Source organism: Camellia sinensis, chromosome 15, assembly GCF_055761805.1.
Source record: "Camellia sinensis isolate YWXY chromosome 15, ASM5576180v1, whole genome shotgun sequence".
Lineage (NCBI taxonomy): Eukaryota > Viridiplantae > Streptophyta > Magnoliopsida > Ericales > Theaceae > Camellia > Camellia sinensis.
Window position 1 is genome coordinate 26,813,916 of NC_138975.1, and position 22,769 is coordinate 26,836,684.

The 22,769-nt window shown below is 33.4% G+C and overlaps 1 protein-coding gene across 1 annotated transcript; it reads left to right on the forward strand.

The window, feature by feature from the left end:
• The first annotated feature begins 908 nt into the window (after positions 1–908).
• Positions 909–5,442, forward strand: LOC114291893 (boron transporter 4-like). Its single transcript, XM_082910197.1, has 12 exons — positions 909–1,012; positions 1,128–1,210; positions 1,685–1,877; positions 1,969–2,107; positions 2,201–2,366; positions 2,642–2,808; positions 3,010–3,183; positions 3,276–3,371; positions 3,495–3,611; positions 3,933–4,252; positions 4,387–4,666; positions 5,106–5,442. The coding sequence occupies exons 1-12, from the start codon at positions 909–911 to the stop codon at positions 5,121–5,123; spliced, it is 1,857 nt and encodes a 618-aa protein (XP_082766323.1). The 3' UTR covers positions 5,124–5,442.
• Positions 5,443–22,769: the final 17,327 nt, after the last annotated feature.

The following is a 22,769-nucleotide window of genomic DNA, read 5'->3' on the forward strand; positions in this document are numbered from 1 at the left end:
AAGTAATTTTAACAAAATAAAAAAATCCCAAATTACTAGATCTTTGATTGTTATCAAATCAATTTAACTAAAGTTTGGAAGACTAAAAACAAATTTAATATATTTTGATATCATTAAATTTTCAACTAAATTTAATTTATTTGTCACATTACTCATCTCATTACATTTACCATTTTTTTTTAAAAAAAATTTAAAATTTTTTGGTCAAAATCTACACTAGCTTAGATCTAAGGAGAAAGTAAAAGAGGATCACCCCAAATATCGCACAGGGAGTTTGAACTCACACCCATACAACCGAGGCATAATACACTCTAAAATTAATTTAATTACCTAATTACCTAAATAATTCAGAGAATTGGAGCCCATAGTGAGGACCACCCACACGAGCGCGGGTCTTTTTAAAGACCCAGAGGAGCTGTGGCTCTGCCTCATTGTTCAGTGACTATTGTGATAATCTATTGGAATTTCCGGCGAATTCCCGGCAAAGTGCCTGAATTCTCCGGCGAATTGCAGGTGTCTGTTCTTGTCTTTCACACCAACACCATATAATCCAACTGGGTTTTTTAGCATTCTGTTTTTGATCGGCAAAATAAATTTATATTGACGAATTAAATGGTACAAGAAATACAATAAAATTACATCAAAAAATGAGGAAAAGAACGGACATTATTCTTTATACTAATCTGTTTAATGAACCTTTTTTTTTTGTTGTTGATGAATTACTGTTTGAACAACACACTACAATCATTTTCTTTCAAATATTCATAAGTTATCAATTGCCTTTTTTTTTTTTTTTTTTTTTCCACCCTTGAAAATTAAACAACAAAACTAGGATTCTATTGGTTTTGTAGATCATTCAAGGTTACAGATTTCATTCTCTTTTATTATTATTATTAGTATTTTCAGTAATGGAGAGCATCAAATCTCCATTAAAGGGTATTGCAGAGGACGTCCGAGGAAGATTATCGTGCTATAAGCAAGACTGGATTGGTGGCATTCGTTCTGGATTCGGGTATTTCTATTTTCAGGTTCAAATGAACGGAGTTAAAATTGGATAATTGAATTGTATTGCTTTGCAATTTGGAATAAATTTTTATTTGTTAATCTTTTCTTTTAATTTATGATAGGATTTTGGCTCCAACTACATATATCTTCTTTGCTTCTGCTCTTCCTGTTATTGCATTTGGGGAGCAACTGTGCAGAGATACAGGTTGGTCGTGTTCATCTAGTCTCTCTCTCTTCAACAAGATTTGCATGTGGAAAAATTTATGGTGTGTAATTACTGAAAATTTAGGTCTTTTACTCTGGTAATCATTTAAATTCAAGAGAAAATAATAAAGAAGAAAAGGGAAATGTGCATTCTTATGGATCTTTCTTATTTCTCTTTTTGGAGGTTGTTCTTTTCTTAGATGGAAGTTTGTGTAAGGTATAAACTAAAAAAGTTTCTACTGTAAAAATTTTAATCCTAATTTGGGTTGTCATTGATTGTATAATTTATATGGTTTGTGAAAAACGTGTTGAAACTGATTTGGATAGTTTTCTTTTTCTTACATGGCAGAAACTTTAATTTGGGTTGTCATTAATTGTATATTAAATATTTTATATAGTTTGTGAAAAATGGGTTCAAAGCTATTCAGACAGATTAACCAAATGAGCCCTGATAATTGGTTGTTCTTTTTCTTAGATGGAAGTTTAAGTACAGTAGAAACTTTAGCTTCTACTGCTATATGTGGCATCATACACTCGATACTTGGCGGACAACCTCTTTTAATATTAGGAGTTGCAGAACCCACTGTCATCATGTACACATATTTTTACGACTTTGCTAAAGGAAGGAATGACTTGGGACGCGAATTGTTCTTGGCATGGGCTGGATGGTACTGTAAAATTTACTTTCCCATTTTACAAAAACTTGAGTTTTTGATTGTCATATTTTTTATGTTTTTATTTTACTGTAAATTTTTACAGGGTTTGCGTGTGGACAGCTCTGATGTTGTTCGTTCTTGCGATATTCAATGCTTGTGCTATCATCAATAGATTTACGAGGATTGCAGGGGAACTATTTGGCATGTTGATTGCTGTTCTTTTCATCCAAGAGGCTATCAAGGTATTCTAGCGAAGAAAAACAAATCAACTTGGACATTCTTTGTGGCTTAACATAAAGTTTTTAAGTTTTAACAAGTATATATATGAATTACAGGGATTGGTGAGTGAGTTTGAAACTTCCAAATCTGAAGATCCAACATTAAGAAAGAATCAATTCCAGTGGCTTTACACAAATGGACTATTGGGAATCATATTTTGTTTTGGCCTTCTCTACACTGCCTTGAGGAGCAGAACGGCAAGGTCATGGAAATATGGCACAGGTTTGTTAAATTATTACCATTGTTTGCATTTAGCTTGTTTTGCCCAAATTGAATGGTTCTAATCACAAAACAGTAAAAAACAATCACACATAACACAAGATATAGGTGGCTCGGCAATGGCCTAACTCAACCGTTTGACAACACTGTCACACGCTCACACTGAAAACCAGCCGGAAAATACAATAAATACCTCCAAAACTTCAGTCCAAGGCTGGCGCCCCATGAAAGGCCTCTCGCAGGAAATCTGATGCAAAATTTTTTGTGCTGCAATGCAGGATGGCTCAGAGATTTCATCGCAGACTATGGAGTTCCTCTCATGGTCGTGGCGTGGACAGCGCTGTCTTTTAGTGTGCCGAGCAAAGTTCCATCTGGAGTTCCCAGAAGGCTCTTTAGCCCTCTTCCTTGGGAATCTGCATCTTTGTACCATTGGACTGTTATCAAGGTAAAGCTCTATAGGCTATATAGTGTAGGCCTAATGGAGAATAATGCCACCAATCCAAACCCAATAATGGCCTTCATGAGCTTCCAACCAATCTATGACTGTCCATCAAGTCCCCTTTTAATCTATTTCTTTAACCAAATGTTATCTATTCGTTCTGAACATTTTGTACACCAGATGATTGTTTTTACACCATAACTGCAGGATATGGCCAAAGTTCCTCTCGCTTACATCTTTGCTGCCTTTATTCCAGCTGTAATGATGGCAGGGCTTTACTTCTTTGACCACAGCGTTGCTTCACAGATGACGCAACAAAAGGAGTTCAATCTCAAGAATCCTTCTGCTTACCATTATGACATCTTGTTGTTGGGATTCATGGTATATACAATTGGACTCTATTCCTAGCAGTTGTTCTTATCTGCTTTGCTTTACCTACAGCTTATGTTCTCTTCTAATTTATGTGTTATCAGACTTTGCTTTGTGGACTGATTGGACTTCCTCCTTCAAATGGGGTCATCCCACAGTCTCCGATGCACACCAAAAGCCTAGCTGATCTCAAACGGCAGGTAGATGTAAAAAATAAAAAAAAATGGAGGAATTATTTACTTGTTGAGTTAGTAATTCTTGATCATGACCAAACATACTGGAGATGCAAATAAGGTTTAAATATTCTGTTTCATGATTTGCAGTTGATTCGAAAGAAGATGGTTGAAAGTGCCCAGGAAAGCATCAAGCAGCAGGCGAGCAACTCTGAAATCTATGGCAATATGCAAGCCGTGTTCATAGAAATGGACAACTCTCCTATAGTGAGTTCTGCTGCTTACAACATAATACTTGCATTTTTGAACATTCACTGTTAAAGCATTTTGTTGACTTTTTGTTGTTGTCTTCATGCCATTGTAACAAATCTTTCCAAATTTTGAAGAAGTTTACTGCACAAATAGCTTTTGTTTTCTTTTTTGATGTGTCAATCCGCATTAGGCTTTTTTTTTTCGGTAACTCGTACTTGAAATTATTGATGAGATATGCAATCTCAAATTTTAATTTGCTGACCACTACCATATGACAAAATGGCCTTTTCTACTGCAATTTCATGCTTTTGTAATGGCTTTACACCAATGCTTCAGGATACAGTAGTACAAGAGCTAGAAGACTTAAAAGTGGCAATTATGGAAAGCGAAAACAAAGGAGCAAATGCAAATGGTACTTTTGATCCAGTGAAGCATATTGATGCCTATTTGCCAGTCCGTGTTAATGAGCAAAGAGTGAGCAATCTTTTACAGTCACTCCTTGTGGCCATTTCAGTATGCGCTATGCCCCTAATAAAGATGATTCCTACATCAGTTCTTTGGGGTTATTTTGCCTACATGGCCATTGACAGCCTCCCCGGAAACCAATTCTGGGAAAGGCTGTTACTTGTCTTTATTACCCCAAGGCGGCGATACAAGTAAGTTTGTTGAAATCAATGAAAATGAAATATAACAATCATTTCTTGAAAACTTGTATTTTTTTTTCAACTCTAATTGGCAGTGATTTTCCTGTTTTTCTAACATGGATTTGAAATGCTACGTATGTTGACAGGGTGCTAGAAGGGGTTCATGCTTCTTTTGTTGAATCGGTACCATTTAGATACATAATGATATTCACTCTCTTTCAGTTTGTATATTTTTTGGTGTGCTTTGGAGTGACATGGATACCAATAGCTGGCATACTCTTCCCCGTGCCATTCTTCATTCTCATAAGCATAAGACAATACATTCTTCCCAAGTTTTTTCATCCAAATCATTTGCGGGAATTGGATGCAGCTGAGCATGAGGAAATTGTTGGTGCCCCACAACTTTCTCCTATCCTTTCTTTCGGGGTATGTGATTATTGCCTTCTCTGTGGTTGAACTCATTTTGTCCTTGCTATGAGTCTTCAACTTTTACAATATTTGATTAGGAGACGGAAATATCTGCCCTTTGGAAATGAGGAAGGGGTAGTGGAAATTTGTGATGCGGATGAGAATTTATACATATCAATCTTCTACTTTTGGATCTCTTAGATAAAACATCTTCAATTTGTGCTCTTTTATTTATTTAATTTTTTGAAAATTGTCAAATCTTCTTGTCTGTATCATATCTGCAGTGTCCATATCAATGCTTTTTATACAATAAATCACACCAATGCACTTCTCATATGATGTACACTATTTGATGCATTTCTAGGGATAGAATTTCAATTTCATATGAGTGCATTAATTTTGTGTGCATATATACAAAGCTAGTAATTTAAGGGTTATATACCTTATGTTTTTGCAGGTACCACCCGAGGAGTGAGGATATTATGGAAAAAAGATTTAGTAGGATTAGAATCGAATGTTGACAATTTGATCAAGACAACGACGACAATGATATCACGTACTTTTGTTTCGACAAAGGGTATTTTACAGAGTGTAATCTAGTGTTTGGTTCGTTGTTAGTGTGATAATAGCTTAGATGTTTGCATGCCATATACATATTTGTTGTGTGTGCGCGCGCTAATTGAGAGGCTGCTAATAGAGAACATGTCATCAGTAGGACCAGTGTTTGGATGTAGCCTTAGGCAGTCATAGCTACCAAATGTGCAATGCAAATTAGCCTTAAAAATTACAACAAATCTGGGACATAATCTCAGCATGTATAGTGTTTAGTGAAATATTATATATATATATATATTTTTTTTTTTGGTCTGTGTGTGTGTGTGTTTGTCTTGATATATTGATGGAATTTTGTATTGTTATCTTTTTGGACACAACATTTGGTAACCTTATATATCAAGATGATGTTGATTATTTGGTGGAAATTAAAACCAAATTGAGTTTGTAGGCTCTTTTGGTTGTTTTTTCACGTTCTTCGTTTTTGATTTCGTGTTTTCATAAATAAATTTTAATAAAATAGTTTTCAGAACAATCTGCTAAACAAATTTCTAATACTTTGGGAAATGAAAACAGGATTTTTTTTTTTTTTTTAAAAAAAAAATAGTCTCTTTCTCTTTCTCTTTCTCTCTGTCTCTCTCTTTCTCAGGTCCCTCTAAAATGATTGGAATTGGGCTTCTTAGACCGTGAGGCAGAAAAAAGTGCATATTATTACATGGTTCAACTCCTAGCTAATGGACGTGAAGAGAGATGTCCAAAGTAAGGCCCATGATGTGAGCTTTCTACAGCACTAACAATTTTATAGTTAGAATTTTTTATTTTTTTAATGCTTTTTCTTTTTGCACTGCAAAAATCATTATATTTTTCTTCGATCAATGATATTCAAATAATTCATAATATGAAATTATATTAAAAATACTATTCACTGTGTTTGGTTTGAGTTTTCTGAATTAAGTTTTTTAAAAATTGACTTTTTTGGTTTTTGTGTTTTTTTGTTTTTAGTGAATACTTTTTAAATTTTAAACATTTTTTTTACTTTTTTATATGCACCTTACTTAGATGTATTTAAAAAGTAAAAAATTTGTGAAAAAATATTTTAAAAAATTAATAAATACATAAAAATACAAAAAATATACTGAATTCTTGTATTTTTTTTATATTTTTGGTATTTAGTGAATTTTTAAAAGATTTTTTTTACAATTTTTTTACTTTTTAGGTGTATTTATGTTAGGTGTGTCTAAAAAGTAAAAAAATTACTTAAAATATTAAAAAAATTCAGTAAAAATAAAAAAACACGGAAAATAAAAAAATAGAATTTTCTGAAAAGTGTTTTAAAAAACTGGAAACCAAGCAAGGTGATTGGTATCAGTTTGAAAATTAATTTAGAACAAAAATATTTTAAAAGGATATTGATATTAAAAAATGTCAAAATATTCATCCTTCCTTGTTCCATAATTGTCTTAAATAAATAAATAAAAAACATCTAACAATTTTTTATAATATATTTAGGAGATTTAAATAATAAAAAACTATACAATTATGAGGAAATGATTCGGCATTCATTTGTTTGATGAAAATATCAAGATACGTAACAAATTTAAAATTTTTATTACTTGCTATACATTTGATTATTATAATTGTCAAAAAAAACTTGAGACAATCCACTGGAATTGAGCTATGTACTTTATTTATTTTGTAACATCTCTCAATAAAAGAAGCATAAATTTTATTATTTTAACAGTTTGATGCAAATTTCTATTTGATCTATGAAAATACTCATATAATAAATGTCATCTATTTGAATTTTTTATTTTTTTTATTTTTAAAAACATGAAAAGCAGTTATATTAAAATAAAGCAAACAACATATAAGAAAAAGAAAACAGCAAGACCTTAAAGGGTCACCAAACAATAAAGTACAAACAACAAATTCGCAAAAAAAATCAGTTACGATCCAAGAAAAAATCATTGATTTTCTTATAGATGTAATTTGAAAAGGCAAATCTGCATCAAACCTAGTAAGATCTAAATCAACACCTTCCGTCGCCGTTGACGTCATCCTCATCGCCGCTGCCCAACTCTGTCACCACCGCCGTTGTACTTCGGATACTGCCAGAAGCTAGAATTAAAGAGAAAGAACATCCACAATGGTATGGGAGAAGTGTGACACCCCGATTCTACACTATTGGTTGCAGTCAAGGGAAAGTCACTAATGAATCCTATGATCAATAACCAAGTAAGATCCCAGATCGCCGGAGGAGTCAAATTGGCCTCCCTTCTAAGTCCAGCTTTCTTAGGTAGCGCACTATCCTTTTGACAGATCTTAAAAGGTATTGACACAAGGTCTCATAAGCAACGATAAGGTTCATACATATACGTAGAATATAAATACATAACAACCACAAATATCCTTAATTCAAAAGCTCGTTCCATTACATTACATCCCAAAAGAAAATTTAAATTTTCACTTGAGTCTTACAAAATACCAAAGGAAATTTCTAACTTTTCTAAGATAGCCAAAAGTCTTCGAAGGTTTCAGGCTCGTCGTCTCCAGCTATAACTTCCTCTTCGTTACCTGGCATGATACGCCGTGAGCTTTGAATGCCTAGTAAACACACACACACCCCGTCCCTTGTTCCCCAGTCCAATACACAATTAGAAATATAACATCAAGTGGTAAAGCATGATACTCAAATAAATAAATAAAGGGTTACAAGTTAGATGTTAGTAAACTAGAAATCTCCCAAAGAGATTTCGTCCTCCCAACCACAAGAATCGGACGCAGATTATTCGGTATGCCTCCTCTTTTGCTGCTTTATTGCAGAACTAACCTCGGATGCCAACCAACGGTTATATACTGCGTAGCGCCAACCGCAGGGCCTCAAAAGAGACGGTAAAATAGGGCCTTGCCCGAATCCCTCCTCACACCAAACCAACTAGGGTTCGAACACAACCGCTCCGTTCAAGAGTTCCGAAAACCACTTGCGCAAGACTCAAACTTCCGAATAGGGAATGCATCCCAACAATCCATACATCACACATTATCATCTTTTCATTACTCAAGAGATCGAAAACCCAATATCATCCCAATTTAGTTTTTCGTTGAGTTAAATGTTTTAAATCAAGGTTAGACAACTTAACAAGATAATAGTATCCACACAAGCATGCATCAATAAGATGAAGAAGATAAAGAACATAATCATAACACATACAATATCATGCCAAGATATGATCATAAGCTAATAAACATTTTCATGAACACAAGGGCATAAGACATCAAACACAACAGAATTTTCCATATTCAATATCACATAAGAATTAGAATGAAGGGACTATTTTAGGTTTTTCACCGGACTCGTCCTTCCGATGGTTCGTAGAGAATTTGATCTAGTTTCTAGAACATATTTCGGAAATGGGATAGCTTTTCTAGATTTTAAGTTATTTAGAAAACATTCTAGTACTGTCCAGATTTGTCGATCGTTATGAAAATTTGATTTTCTTGCAAACCGCTCACTGTTTTTCTATGAAACCAATTTTAGTTGAAAGCTAACTCCTTAAGGAAGATTTTGACATAAAATAGAGGTCCAGAATAATTTTATACATTTTTTCAGAATTTTTGAAAGTGGGCTGCGAAAACAGATTCTAAGGTTCAATGCCCAAAACAAGAAGATTTATGAGAAAAGGGGTCTACTAAGGGAAAATTTTCGTTTCTTTTGTGATGAGAACATGATAACTAACATATATTAAACTCAGAAATTTGCTTGAAAGTGTGCCTTTGGAAAGTTTGAGAGATTGGTATGAAAAAAGATGGTTTTGTGCCGAAATGGGGGAAGATACAAGAGAGGTAGAATCAATCCTCAACTCTTGGCATTTTTAACACAAGTAACTCATCAATAACGCATCTAAAAATATTATTTCGAACCCTTAAGAACATGTATTTGAAAAAGGAAAATGAAAGAGAAGGTTGTGTTGTGGCTTACTTGCTAAGCTTTGAACAAGATGGTTCTTTTCTTCCTTCCTCTCCCTCCCAAGACTTCTCTCTTGCTCTCATTCCTCTCAAGACTCCTTTCTTGATCTCCTTCCTCTCTTCTAACCGAATGTGTGTGTGTGAGTGTGTTGTTGTGCTTGCCAAGCTAGGGGATGGTGGTATCTATAGGCAAATTTTGGTGTAAAAGGACATAAAAGCCCATTAGTTGAAAATGGATGAAAAGGTTATGATTTGCTTGGAGTCTAATGGGATAGGAGTGATAGGATTAGACAACATCTAGTTGGTTCCTAGTTGAAATGAAACTAGTATTGGAAACAATATCCTAGGTCTAGGGTGCTAGGTTTTGGGTTTTCTAGAATACCATGATCATAAATCTTGAAAATTGGCTTCTCACTTCTCCCTAGGGTAGCTGGCCATTGGAAAGGGTGATGGGGCTATTTTTTTTAATCAATTTAGATACTAGGGGCACATTCCTCAATGTTATATATATGTATAGATCTCAATTGATTGATGGTACTTATAGTATAAGGGTACATGTACTAGTTTTTGGGAAAATTCTTAAATTTAAATAAAGAGTGAGGGTTTGGAATTAACAGCAATGGTTGAGGGCCACAATTTTTGTGGCTCAAATGGCTCGAAATTGTCAAAACGACGTCGTTTTGAGTACAAAACAACTTCGAAATTGCCAAAACGACGTCGTTTTGGCAATTTCGAGCCATTTGAGCCACAAAAATTGTGGCCCTCAAACATTTTTCTTGGAATTAAATTCATGTATTAGAACCTTAGTTATGTAGAATTAAATTAATTTAGGCTAAGGAATCTAATCTGGGTAGGATATTCTTGTTTCGATAAAAATAAAAATAAAAGTGCTAACCGACAAGATTCGAAATAATTCTAGAAACTGAGGGGCTTTAAGAAAATAATTCAAACATTAGGGTTTTTAAAGTGAATACATTTTTCAAGGGCTTCACAAGAAGACTTGAGAGAATAGGAAACCATTGTAAATGTTGAAAAATTAAAAATCTATGTCGAAACTAGGAGAAAAAAATTCAAAATCCCTACTCTAGACATAAAAAACCCAAATATAGATCTACATTTTAAAACTATAAAAGAAGAAGGTCCAAATATCATAGAAGCAATGTCGGAAATTTTCTAAAGAGAGAAGCTGATATATTTGAATTTGTGCTCTTGTTTTAGTCATCATTCTTTTATGTCATTTTTTTATGTTCAAATAAAAATTTCATATTTTCAAATAACAATGATAAAGAGCTCTAATTTTGAAGTTTTAAAGAGAGTTCTAATGATGTGACAAGAGGAAAAAAAAAAAAAAACATAGGCACACACATCACATCACATGTGGGCTCCACTCCTTACCATATCACTAGAACTCTCTTTGGAGTTTCAAAATTAGAAATCTCAATCTTTATTCATTTTCAAAATAAACTTCGATTTTTAAAAAAAACTAAAATTTTGAAAACCACTCGATAAAATTTATCAAACAAGATTTCAATTAAATATAAAATAATATTTTTATTTTTTTTATTTAAAAGTGTGAAATTTTTTCACTACTAAAATTTCACTAAAAAATTTCACGCTTTTTCAAAAATGTTTGCTGTGGGACAACTCATGTTTAGAAACTTTGGTTATTGGGTTTTTTTTTTTTTTTTTTCACAAAAAGACAAATTGGTTACAAAATCAAAAAAAGTCAATCCTAACAAAATATTGTTGGAAATGGTAGAAAAATTCTGGGTAAAACCAGAATTTTTTCTCAAGTTTGGTCTATTTTTTAGGTGGGTCCCGAGTGTCGATTTACTCGGGTCAAAGTGGTAACGCGTTCTATGCCACGTTGTGATTCACGTGGTATATTTGGTTGTTCAAAACCATTACCGAGTGAATGGGAAATTGAAGCCAAAGTGTGCTCTATGAAAATGGAGTTTTGGTGGAAATTCCTTAAGGTTGTAAAATGGCTTGTCCCACATTGATTTGGTGGGAAGTTTTGAAAGGGTTTATAAGGCATGGGTTTGGTACTTGGGGTGTGCCCCAAGGGGTACCCAAGTGTTTTAGAGGGAGAGGTTATGGGCAAAATGGGCTAGACCCATTGGACCAAAAAATCACCACACGCGCGCGCGTTGCCGCCGTCCGTCCGGTCGAGCGCGCGGGTGCGTGGTTGGGTTGGGCTTGTTCGGCCCAATACTAATCTTTTTTGGGTCAAAAACATTTGAATTTAATTTTATTTTTGGTAAAATAAAATTCAGAATTCAAATTAAACTGATTTGGATTTTCTGTACATCCAAACAGGGCCCTTCCCGTTTTGATTTATTAACCCAACAGATTCAAATCTGTTTAAATTTGAAACTAACAGGTTTCATACCTGTTCAATTCAAAACCAAGAGCCACCTTTACATCTATAAATAGACTAGCCTCCCATTTGGATTTTACTCCAATTTTCGTACTCCATCCTCTGCTTTAAATCTCTGCATTTTGCTACATTTTATTTCTGAAAGAAAGAGTGTAAACACTTTGTGTGTTCGACGAACGATTAAATTGTAGTGCTGCCTTTATTCGTTGATAAGATCATTTTATCCTAGGAGATAGACGTCCAAATTCTGAAAGTACCGTAGAGATGACGAATCTGTCTTAAGGACACAGTGTTAAACACTGGACTTGATCAGAAAAGTTATTCAAATAAATTAACCAAGTAAGTTGTTTAATTTTATTCTGTTTTTATTTGTTTATTTAATCAGATTTTATTTTTGTTTTTGTAACAAAATAAAATCTGTGGTTTTATTTAATTATTTATTATTTCGAGTTTGATTTTTGTAATCAAACAAATTCTCTCATTTTCTTTATTTCTTTATATTCTTGTTGTTGTTTTGTACACAACAAAATTTAATCTTTTTAAATACAGTGAAGATTGTCCAACAATCTTAAGACAGAATCCTTTTTGATATCTTCATTGTATTTAATTTTCTGTGTTTTCAAACTAATATTCTGGTTGGAAAAATAAATAGTGATTTATGCTATTTGACAGATAGTAGTAATATACTGTCTCTTTTCTTTGACAACTAGTAGTAATATACTGGTGTCATTAACAATTGCAGAATATTATTTGGTGTTACAGAAAATTATTTTGGTATTTTATTTTTCTAGTTTTAGTAACAAGCAAAATAAAATTATATTATTTTCTAGTTTTAGTAACAAAGAAAATAAAATTATTTTGTATTTTAATTTATTTTCTGGTTTTGGTAACTAGAAAATTATTTTGTGTTTTTTCTGATTTTTGTAATCAGATAGTTTTGTGGTATTTTATTTTCTAGTTTCAGTAACAAGGAAAATAAAATTACAGTATTTTCTAGTTTTAGTAACAAGAAAAATAAAATGATTTTGTGTTATAATTTATTTTCTGGTTTAAGTAACTAGAAAATTAATTTGTGGTTTGGTTTTCTGTTTTTTGTAATCAGATATTATTTCGGTATTTTATTTTACTAATTTTAGTAACAAGGAAAATAAAATTATTTTGTATTGTAATTTATTTTCTGGTTTTAGTGACTAGAAAATTAATTTTGTTAATCAATCATGTAACTTTGTGACTTGGTCACAATCTGTTATTTTGTAAGTAACTTATGGTTTCGTTTGGTAGACCACTTATTTTTGAACCCTTTGTGAAAAGGTGTTAATTATTTTGACTTTATCATAGCTCATCGTGAGTATACATGGAAGAATTTGTTTCTAGAGTAAAATATTAGTTTTACAAACTAATTTTATTTTTATTACAATGTGGATTCATAGTCTTGAATTGTTTCTGCACTTGAGTCGGAAAAAAAAAATATATATATATATATATTCACAATAACATTTTAATGCATATTTAATTTGTTTATTTATGTACAAATCAAACTTATTAAATGAAGGTATGCTTTGTCATTTTGAAGTTTAAAGTTTAAATGCGTTGGATTTTATTTATGAGTTGAGAATCCTTTTATTTCATGATGCAAGTGATGGGATCATGCATGATTAATTTATTTTGTTAATTCATTATTTTTAGTTGATGCGTTTGATATGCATGTATGATATCAACTCAAGTTATTTCTTAACAATAATTTCAAGTGATTTAGAATGATAAATTGTTATGTCGACTTTGGACATAAGCAGGTTAATTTGAATATTTCTAATCAATTCTGAATGGGTGTTTAAACACCAAAGAAATTTAAACATGAAGATGTATGTAATTATATCGGTCCGTTTAATTGGGAAGTAATTTAAGAAATCTTTTATGTTGATTATTGAATTATGTGACATGAGATGTCATTAATAATTATTTTACTTGCGTAGTAGAATTTGTTAAACCATGAACCATTTTATTAATATAGGGGTGTATCTCTTGCATTAGTTGAGATAACTTAATTTTCTTCTGTCACAAATATTTTTATGACAGTGACATTTATTTGTTATTGAGTTGCAAGAATGTATACAATCAAATGGGTTTTTGAATTGTTTGATTCTTAGGCAAAATTTTTTATGAGGATATAATTTTGTCAAAACATTAATTCTGACTTGAGTAGTCATAATTATTTTGATTTTTTCTTGAATTTGTTTTAAAATTCATTGATTTATATTAGAAGTGATAGGGGTGGTGAATATGATGCACCATTAAATGAATATGTGCACAACATGGCATTATTCACCAAACTACAGCCCCTTATTCTCCACAGCAAAATGGAATTGCTGAAAGGAAGAATAGAACCCTCAAAGAAATGATGAATGCCATGTTACTAAGTTCAGGCTTACCACAAAACTTGTGGGGGGAAGCAATATTGTCTGCTAATTATGTTCTTAATAGAATACCCCACAAGAAAACCAACACTCCTTATGAATTGTGGAAAGGTCGACCGTCTTCCTACCAATACTTAAAAGTGTGGGGGTGTTTGGCAAAAGTTGAAGTTCCTGTTTCTAAAAAGACTAAAATTGGACCAAAAACAGTAGATTGTGTGTTTATTGGTTATGCTCAGAATAGTAGTGCATATCGGTTTCTGACTTATAAATCAGAAATACCTGATATAGATGTGAACACTATTATAGAGTCAAGGAATGTTGTGTTTTTGAACATGTCTTTTCTTTCAAGAAAGGACAGGAATTAAGTTCACAGAAAAGAACTTATGATTGTACACAAAGTCAAGAGACTAATGACAATCAAACACAAGAGACTAGTAATAGTCTAGACCAACAGGATTTAACTGATGATGAACCAAGACGAAATAAGAGAGCGAGAACATCAAAATCCTTTGGTCCAGATTTTCTGACATACTTGTTAGAAAATGAACCTCAAAGCTTTAAGGCAGCAATGACAGGTCCTGAAGCACCTTTATGGAAAGAGGCTGTTAATAATGAAATTGAATCCATTATGCAAAATCATACTTGGGAATTGGTGGATCTTCCACCAGGTTCTAAACCTCTTGGATATAAATGGATATTCAAGAGAAAAATGAAAGCAGATGGTTCAATTGACAAGTATAAAGCAAGACTTGTAGTAAAAAGTTACAGGCACAAGGAAGGTCTGGACTATTTTGACACATATTCCCCTATGACAAGAATAACATCCATTCGCATGCTTATTTCTATAGCAGCGTTGTTTAATTTAGAAATACATCAAATGGATGTTAAAACAGCTTTCTTAAACGGTGATCTAAATGAAGAGATCTATATGGAGCAACCCGAAAGGGTTTGTAGTGTCGGGGCAAGAAAAGAAAGTTTGTCGACTTGTAAAATCCCTTTATGGATTAAAACAAGCACCTAAGCAATGGCATGAAAAATTTGGTCATGCAATGCTTACTAATGGGTTTAAGATAAACGAATGTGACAAATGCGTCTATGTTAAAAACACTGACCAAGGATATGTCATAGTTTGTCTTTATGTGGATGGCATGCTTATCATTGGAAGCAGTCAAAACATGATCAAATCAACTAAGCAGATGCTTAACAAAAGATTTGATATGAAAGATATGGGGGTCGCAGATGTTATATTAGGAATGAAAATTACTAAAACATCTGACGGATATGCATTATCTCAATCTCATTATATTGAGAAAATTCTTGATAAATTTATCAAGGATGATTTGAATTTAGCTAGAACACCTGTAGACATTAGTCTTTATTTATCGAAAAATAAAGGTGATGTAGTGTTTCAGTTAAAATACTCCCAAATCATTGGAAGCCTGATGTACCTAATGAATTGTACTCGTCCTGATATAGCTTATACTATCAGTAAATTGAGTAGGTACACTAGTAACCCTGGAGAAGATCATTGGAAAGCGATCATTCGGGTTCTTAGATATCTAAGATTTACTCGTGATCATGGTTTGAACTTTACTCGATATCCAGCAGTACTCGAAGGTTATTGTGATGCCAATTGGATATCGGATACTAAAGATTCAAAATCCACTAGTAGATATGTCTTTACTCTAGGAGGCGCTGTCGTTTCTTGGAAATCCACGAAACAAACTTGCATCGCACGATCCACAATGGAATCCGAGTTCATTGCTTTGGACAAAGCAGGTGAAGAAGCAGAATGGCTTCGTCACTTCTTAGAAGACATTCCAATGTGGCCAAAACCTGTGCCAGCTATTTTGCATTCATTGTGATAGTCAATCTGCAATAGGTAGGGCACAGAATCATATGTATAATGGTAAGTCACGACATATTCGTCGTCGACATAATACCGTAAGGCAATTGTTGTCAAACGGAATAATCTCAATAGATTATATAAAATCTAAAGAGAATATTGCGGATCTGTTAACAAAAGGTTTGACAAAAGAGCTAGTGTATAGTTCATCGAAGGGGATGGGATTAAAGCCTATTACATAAGATTCGTCATAATGGTAACCCTACTTATATGACTGGAGATCCCAAGAACTAAGTTCAAAGGGACAACTAAGTTATGTATGGCTCACCAGAAATCACCAAGGGATTAAAAATTCCCTACCCATTCATATGGTGAGAGTGATATCTGCAACATATGTTGTATGCAGGGGTATAAGGATAAGCTTTGCTTTTAATGATTACTTATATCTTGATTAAGGTATAAAATCAAGACGAGTATAAGGAGATACTCACAATAAGAATCACCTATATGAGTGTTGAACTGGGGCCGATTCTATGAGAATGAAAAGGCTAAATTCTCTAGAAATACTTATGAAAACCAGGCGCGTTCAATGCCAAAATGAACACAATAGTGAGAACCACGATGTGTTAGAAGATATTTTGTGTGAAATCTATTGTCTTGGCTTACACAAACGGCTGAACAATTCAAGGCATCGCGTCCATTGGTTAGCCAGTAAGTCCGATAGGTTATCACTAGGGAAGGTTCAAGGCCGAAAACTACCTATCCTGATGCAAGATATTTTCGACTTATACTCTTTCGTTAAAGTCTGCATATTGTTGCATTTCTGTTGTCATCAAATTCCATTCATGTGGGGGATTGTTGGAAATGGTAGAAAAATTCTGGGTAAAACCAGAATTTTTTCTCAAATTTGGTCTATTTTTTAGGTGGGCCCCGAGTGTCGATTTACTCGGGTCAAAGTGGTAACGCGTTCTATGCCACGTTGTGATTCACGTGGTATATTTGGTTGCTCAAAACCATTACCGAGTGAATGGGAAATTGAAGCCAAAGTGTGCTCCATGGAAATGGAGTTTTTGTGGAAATTCCTTAAGGTTGTAAAATGGCTTATCCCACATTGATTTGGTGGGAAGTTTTGAAATTGTTTATAAGGCATGGGTTTGGTAGTTGGGGTGTGCCCAAGGGGTACCCAAGTGTTTTAGAGAGAGAGATTATGGGCAAAATGGGCTAGACCCATTGGACCAAAAAATCACCACAAGCGCGCGCCGCCGCCGTCCGTCCGGTCGGGCGGGCTGGGCTGGGCCTGGGCTTGGGCGCGGGTGCGTGGTTGGGTTGGGCTTGTTCGGCCCAATACTAATCTTTTTTGGACCAAAAACATTTGAATTTAATTTTATTTTTGGTAAAATAAAATCCAAAATTCAAATTAAACTGATTTGGATTTTCTGTACATCCAAACAGGGCCCTTCCCGTTTTCAAACAGAAATAAACTAGTTTGGAATTAGTGCACACCCAAACAGAGCCCTTCCCGTTTTTATCTGTTTGATTTATTAACCCAACAGATTCAAATCTGTTTAAATTTGAAGCTAACAGGTTTCATACCTGTTCAATTCAAAACCAAGAGCCACATTTACATTTATAAATAGACTAGCCTCCCATTTGGATTTTACTCCAATTTTCGTACTCCATCCTCTGCTTTAAATCTCTGCATTTTGCTACATTTTATTTCTGAAAGAAAGAGTGTAAACACTTTGTGTGTTCGACGAACGATTAAATTGTAGTGCTGCTTTTATTCGTTGATAAGATCATTTTATCCTGGGAGATAGACGTCCAAATTCTGAAAGCACCGTGGAGAGGACGAATCTATCTTAAGGACACAGTGTTAAACACTGGACTTGATCAGAAAAGTTATTCAAATAAATTAATGAAGTAAGTTGTTTAATTTTATTCTGTTTTTATTTGTTTATTTAATCAGATTTTATTTTTGTTTTTATAACAAAATAAAATCTGTGGTTTTATTTAATTATTTATTATTTCAAGTTTGATTTTTGTAATCAAACAAATTCTCTCATTTTCTTTATTTCTTTATATTCTTGTTGTTGTTTTGTACACAACAGAATTTAATTTTTTTAAATACAGTGAAGATTGTCCAACAAATATCACATCAAATCTCATAATCATTTTACTTTTCATCTCACAAATATCACATCTAACCACAAAAAAACTCAACAACCTTCCCAAACACAAAAAAAAATTTCTCCAATAATATCTTACAACTAAAAAACCCTACAAAAAAACCCACTTCCCAAACACCAACATAGTAGTTTCATATTTACATGGTTTGGTAACATTTACATTTTCAGTTTTCTATTTATATTTACAAAAATTTTAAAAACTCAAATAAAAACTTGTTTGGTAAAATTTTTGATTTATAAATTAATGGTTGTAGTTTATAAATTTAGCCAAAAAATGTGTTTCCGTTTTAAGTTTTTAGTTTTTTTTTTTACTACTCTACACTAGCCACCACCCGCCACCATTTTCCATCAACGTCTTCCGCCACCACCACCCATTCGCCACCCCCCACCACCACCTGCCACCACCACTCACCACCCCACTTGCTACCACCAGCCACCACCCGCCACCACCACCACCAGCTATCACCCGCCACCATTTTCCATCAACGTCTTCCGCCACCACCACCCATTCGCCACCCCCCACCACCACCTGCCACCACCACTCACCACCCCACTTGCCACCACCAGCCACCACCCGCCACCACCACCACCAGCCACCACCCGCCACCACCCACCACCCATTCGCCACCACCACCCACCCCTTGCCACCGCCACCGCCACCAGCTATCCACCAGCCACTACCATCCACCGCCTGTCACCACCACCCACTACCTACTTACCACCACCACTCACCAGCCACCTGCCACCACCACCACCACCACTCACCACCCACCCGCCACCCACCTCCCACCACCACCACCCACTCGGTACCACCTACCACCCGCCACCGTTACCCACCCACTCGCTGCCACCTGCCACCGTTACCTACCCACCCATCCACCACCACCACCACCCACCATCCGCCATCCGCCACCGTCACCCACGTACTCACTATCACCACCTGCCCACTCACCCACCCACCACCACCTGCCCACCCACCACCACCCGCCACCCACCACCCACCTGTCACCACTACCCAGCACCCGTCACCACCACCACCCACCACCCGTCACCATCACCCACCCACCCACCACCACCAGCAACCCATCACCTACCGTCACCACTTTTCACTACCGTCTTCCGCCGCCACTTGCCACCACTTGCCATTTCTCACTCTTTTTTATACTTTTAATTTTTTTTAAACATTTTATTAATTATCAAACGCGTTTGTAGTTTATGTTTTTCTAAAAATAAACAAAAACCAGTTTATAAAATTTTTGTAAATATAAACTGAAAACGTAAACGTTATCAAACACACACATAATGTTCAGTGTGAATATTCTCACTTACAACTTTCAAACTTGTTAAAAATTAAAATTGTGAAGTTCACACTTACAATTTTGATGTCAAAATTTTTAAATGTGAATATTTACTGTTACAATAATTTACATTATATATGTAGTAGGACTTTTTATTAAAAAATTCAAAATAACATGACGAAAATATTAAGTTCATCAATTTTCAATAGGTATATAATAGACAGATGCAAAATATAATGATGATTAGGCATTTCAACCCACCTTACTTCTTGTGATATTGTTGAATTTCTATTATGGGACAACTCATTTCGCTTCTTGTGATGTTGAATTATTCGAAGTGTGTGTAAATTGGTCTGTGCATTTAATTATTAAATAAAATAAAAAATAAAAAATAAAATTGGCTTCAATGTGTTGCAAAGATGACAGTAGTGGATTTTGTGAGGCTTTGAAATGGCATTAATGGTGAATCTTATGTTTCACATGGATATGATCTCTTGAACTAATCCCTAAGATGTCTCCGAAAATTTTGATTTATGGGACTAAAATCTTTTAACTGTCATTAATACAATATATAAATTTTTTTAGCACGTCATTAATACAATATTGATAGATGGTTTTTTCGGTTATTTCCTACGCCATGGGACTTATTGGGTAATTCCTTATTTTAATTAGAATAATATATATATTTTAATTTCTCAACTTATCATCGTATTTTTCTGGTCCACTGCTCAAATTAACAGAAAATCTTAATTTAAATGAAATGATGAAATTAAAATTAACATTATTCAAATAAAAATTTAAATTAAATTACACTGACCTTTGAAGTTTGAAAAAAAAAATACAATAAATTTTATAATTTTGACATAATTACACTGACTTCTATTTTAATAATATTAATGGGCCGAGTGTAATTTCAATGATGCGAAAACATAAAAATAAATAACTTGGAGTATATATTTTTTCAGTCCTATGATGAATAAATTATTAATAAAAATGTGACTAAATGTTATATAAATTAAAATTTTAAAAAAATATATAATCACAACAAAATTATGAAATTTACTGTATTATTTTTAAAAGTCAAAATCAATCACCTAGAATAATGCAAATAAGTTGATAGGACTATAATAAATAATATAGTTTCATTATTTACCTAAAAGTTGGCCTGATTTGGAAAGAATGATAAAGTCAAAACGTTACAAGAAGTTAACTATTTTGTCGCAAGAAATCAAAAATGATTTAAAAGTCAAATTTTCAAAACACTCTTTTTATGTGTGGTTAACTTTGCGATCGATTGTCGGACTTCATTTGTCAAAAAGCTCTATTTTAATTAAAAAAAAAAAGTTAATATAAATTATCATATTATTATCATATTTTTTTACATATTTTTTTATAAAAAATAAAAAAGACAATAAAATAATCAATTCTTAAACAAGTATTATTCAAAAAATAAAATACAATACTAAGACCACAAATTTAAAACACAAAATAAAACAGAAAGGTTCCGTTTCGGTTTGGTTTAATTTTTGAAAAAAGATTTGAATTTTGAATTGTATTTTGAAAAATAAATTGTTAAAAAGAGTTTTGAAAATAAAAAAAAAATTTGGTTATAAATTTTGAAAATAATTTTGAGATTTGTAATTTATGGCCAAAAATTTTTGTAATTGAATAGATGGGCTTAAAAAAAATTTAATTGATTGATATGTATAATATCAGAGAATGAGAGAGGAGAGAAAAAAATAATAATTGATTGATTTATTAATATAATAAAAAAGAAAGAAAAAATAATTTAAAAAATTTATTAATCAGACATATTTTTTAATTTTTTGGTCCAAATATTAATTTAAAATCTAAATCAAACACTATAAAATATTTCAAAAGGTGTTATGAATAAATTTTTGATAACTAGATTACATCACTTATTTATTTATTTTACACATTTTTTTCAAAAATAATTAAAAAAAATTAAAAAATTAACTTTTTTTTTTTTTTTTTCTAATTTTCAAAATAAGCCAAAATATCTGTTCCTTCAACCCCTCCGCTAAGTTCCGTCGTCGTTTTCAGTAATCATACCTTAAAAATAGTAATAAAAATATCGGAAGAGTCTCTGACAAACAAACTTAAAATTAAAGCAAGCCAAAAAAAAGCAAAAAGCAAAAAGCAAAAAGCAAAAGCAAAAGCAAAATAAACTTGCCCCAAACAACTGCCACGTATACAGACTTATCCATTTCACAACTGCCCTTCACCGAACCTGGCCCAAACACACCACTCTCACTCTCTCACACCGTTTCTCAGTCTGTCTCTCTCTCTCTCTATGGCGACCCCTTTCACCTGTTTCAGCCCATCCCCAATCCTCTCTTCCTCCGCCGCCTCCAACCACCGCAAACCAGATCCAAACAGCCGCAAACCACCACCCTCCTCCTCATCCAATTGGTGGACCCCACTCTTCGGCTGGTCCTCAGATCCAGAGTACATCAACAACCCCAACACCACCACTACCAACAACAACAACAACAACAAGAGAAAGAAGAACAATAACGAACCGGTTTCAGATATTTATGAATCGGCCGATTCGGAGGCTGGACGCTCCAGATCTCGGTTCAATCCGGGATGCTTCACGGAAGATAAGGCCAAGCAGCTCCGGAAGAAGACGGCGGAAACGGCGGCGTTTCACGACATTATGTATCACTCCGCGATCGCGTCTCGTCTTGCCTCCGATATTTCGGACCGGTACGATTTTTAGTATTAGCCGGAGATCTCGACGCCGGTATTAATGTCGGTATGTGTTGCTCTGGTCTTTTGCAATTTGTCGACTTCGAATTTCGGATATCGTTTTGGTTTTTTTAAGTTTCGGTGTCTGAGTTTGTTTGTTTGTTTTTGTTTTTTTAAATTTTAAATTCAGCTGGGAATTGTTAATGTAGTTGTAATTTGAACCGTCCGATCTTTGATCCAAAGGCAGTGGTTTATCCACTGTAGCTCATAAATCGTGATCAATTATGAGATACGATCCTACTACTCTATGATTTTAATTGTTTTTTTTTTTTAAAATATTATTAATTAAATTATTTGAAGTAGATCAAATATCAGTAATTATATAATTCAAATACATTTGTGTAATTCATTTTTAATCATTTGAAATGGTTTCGAGAATGTGTAATTCATTTTTTCTTAAAACAAATATGTGATCCAATCCAATTGATTTTTTTATACAAACAATTAAAGATAGACCATTCGAATCCCCATGTTAGATCAAAGTGAGCCCACAACTCATGAATGAATTGAACCTTAAGGTTGGGTTTAATTCAAAAATGAAAATTAAGGTTGTTTTTAATTCAAAAATAAAAAGAAAAAATAAAAAGTGGACGAAATATAAATAAAATATAATTTCATTTTATATATTTTTCACAACCTTTTTTCTTTATTTTTTTTTAAATTTTTTACTCAAAATCATGATTCAAATACAACATTAATGGTTCAAA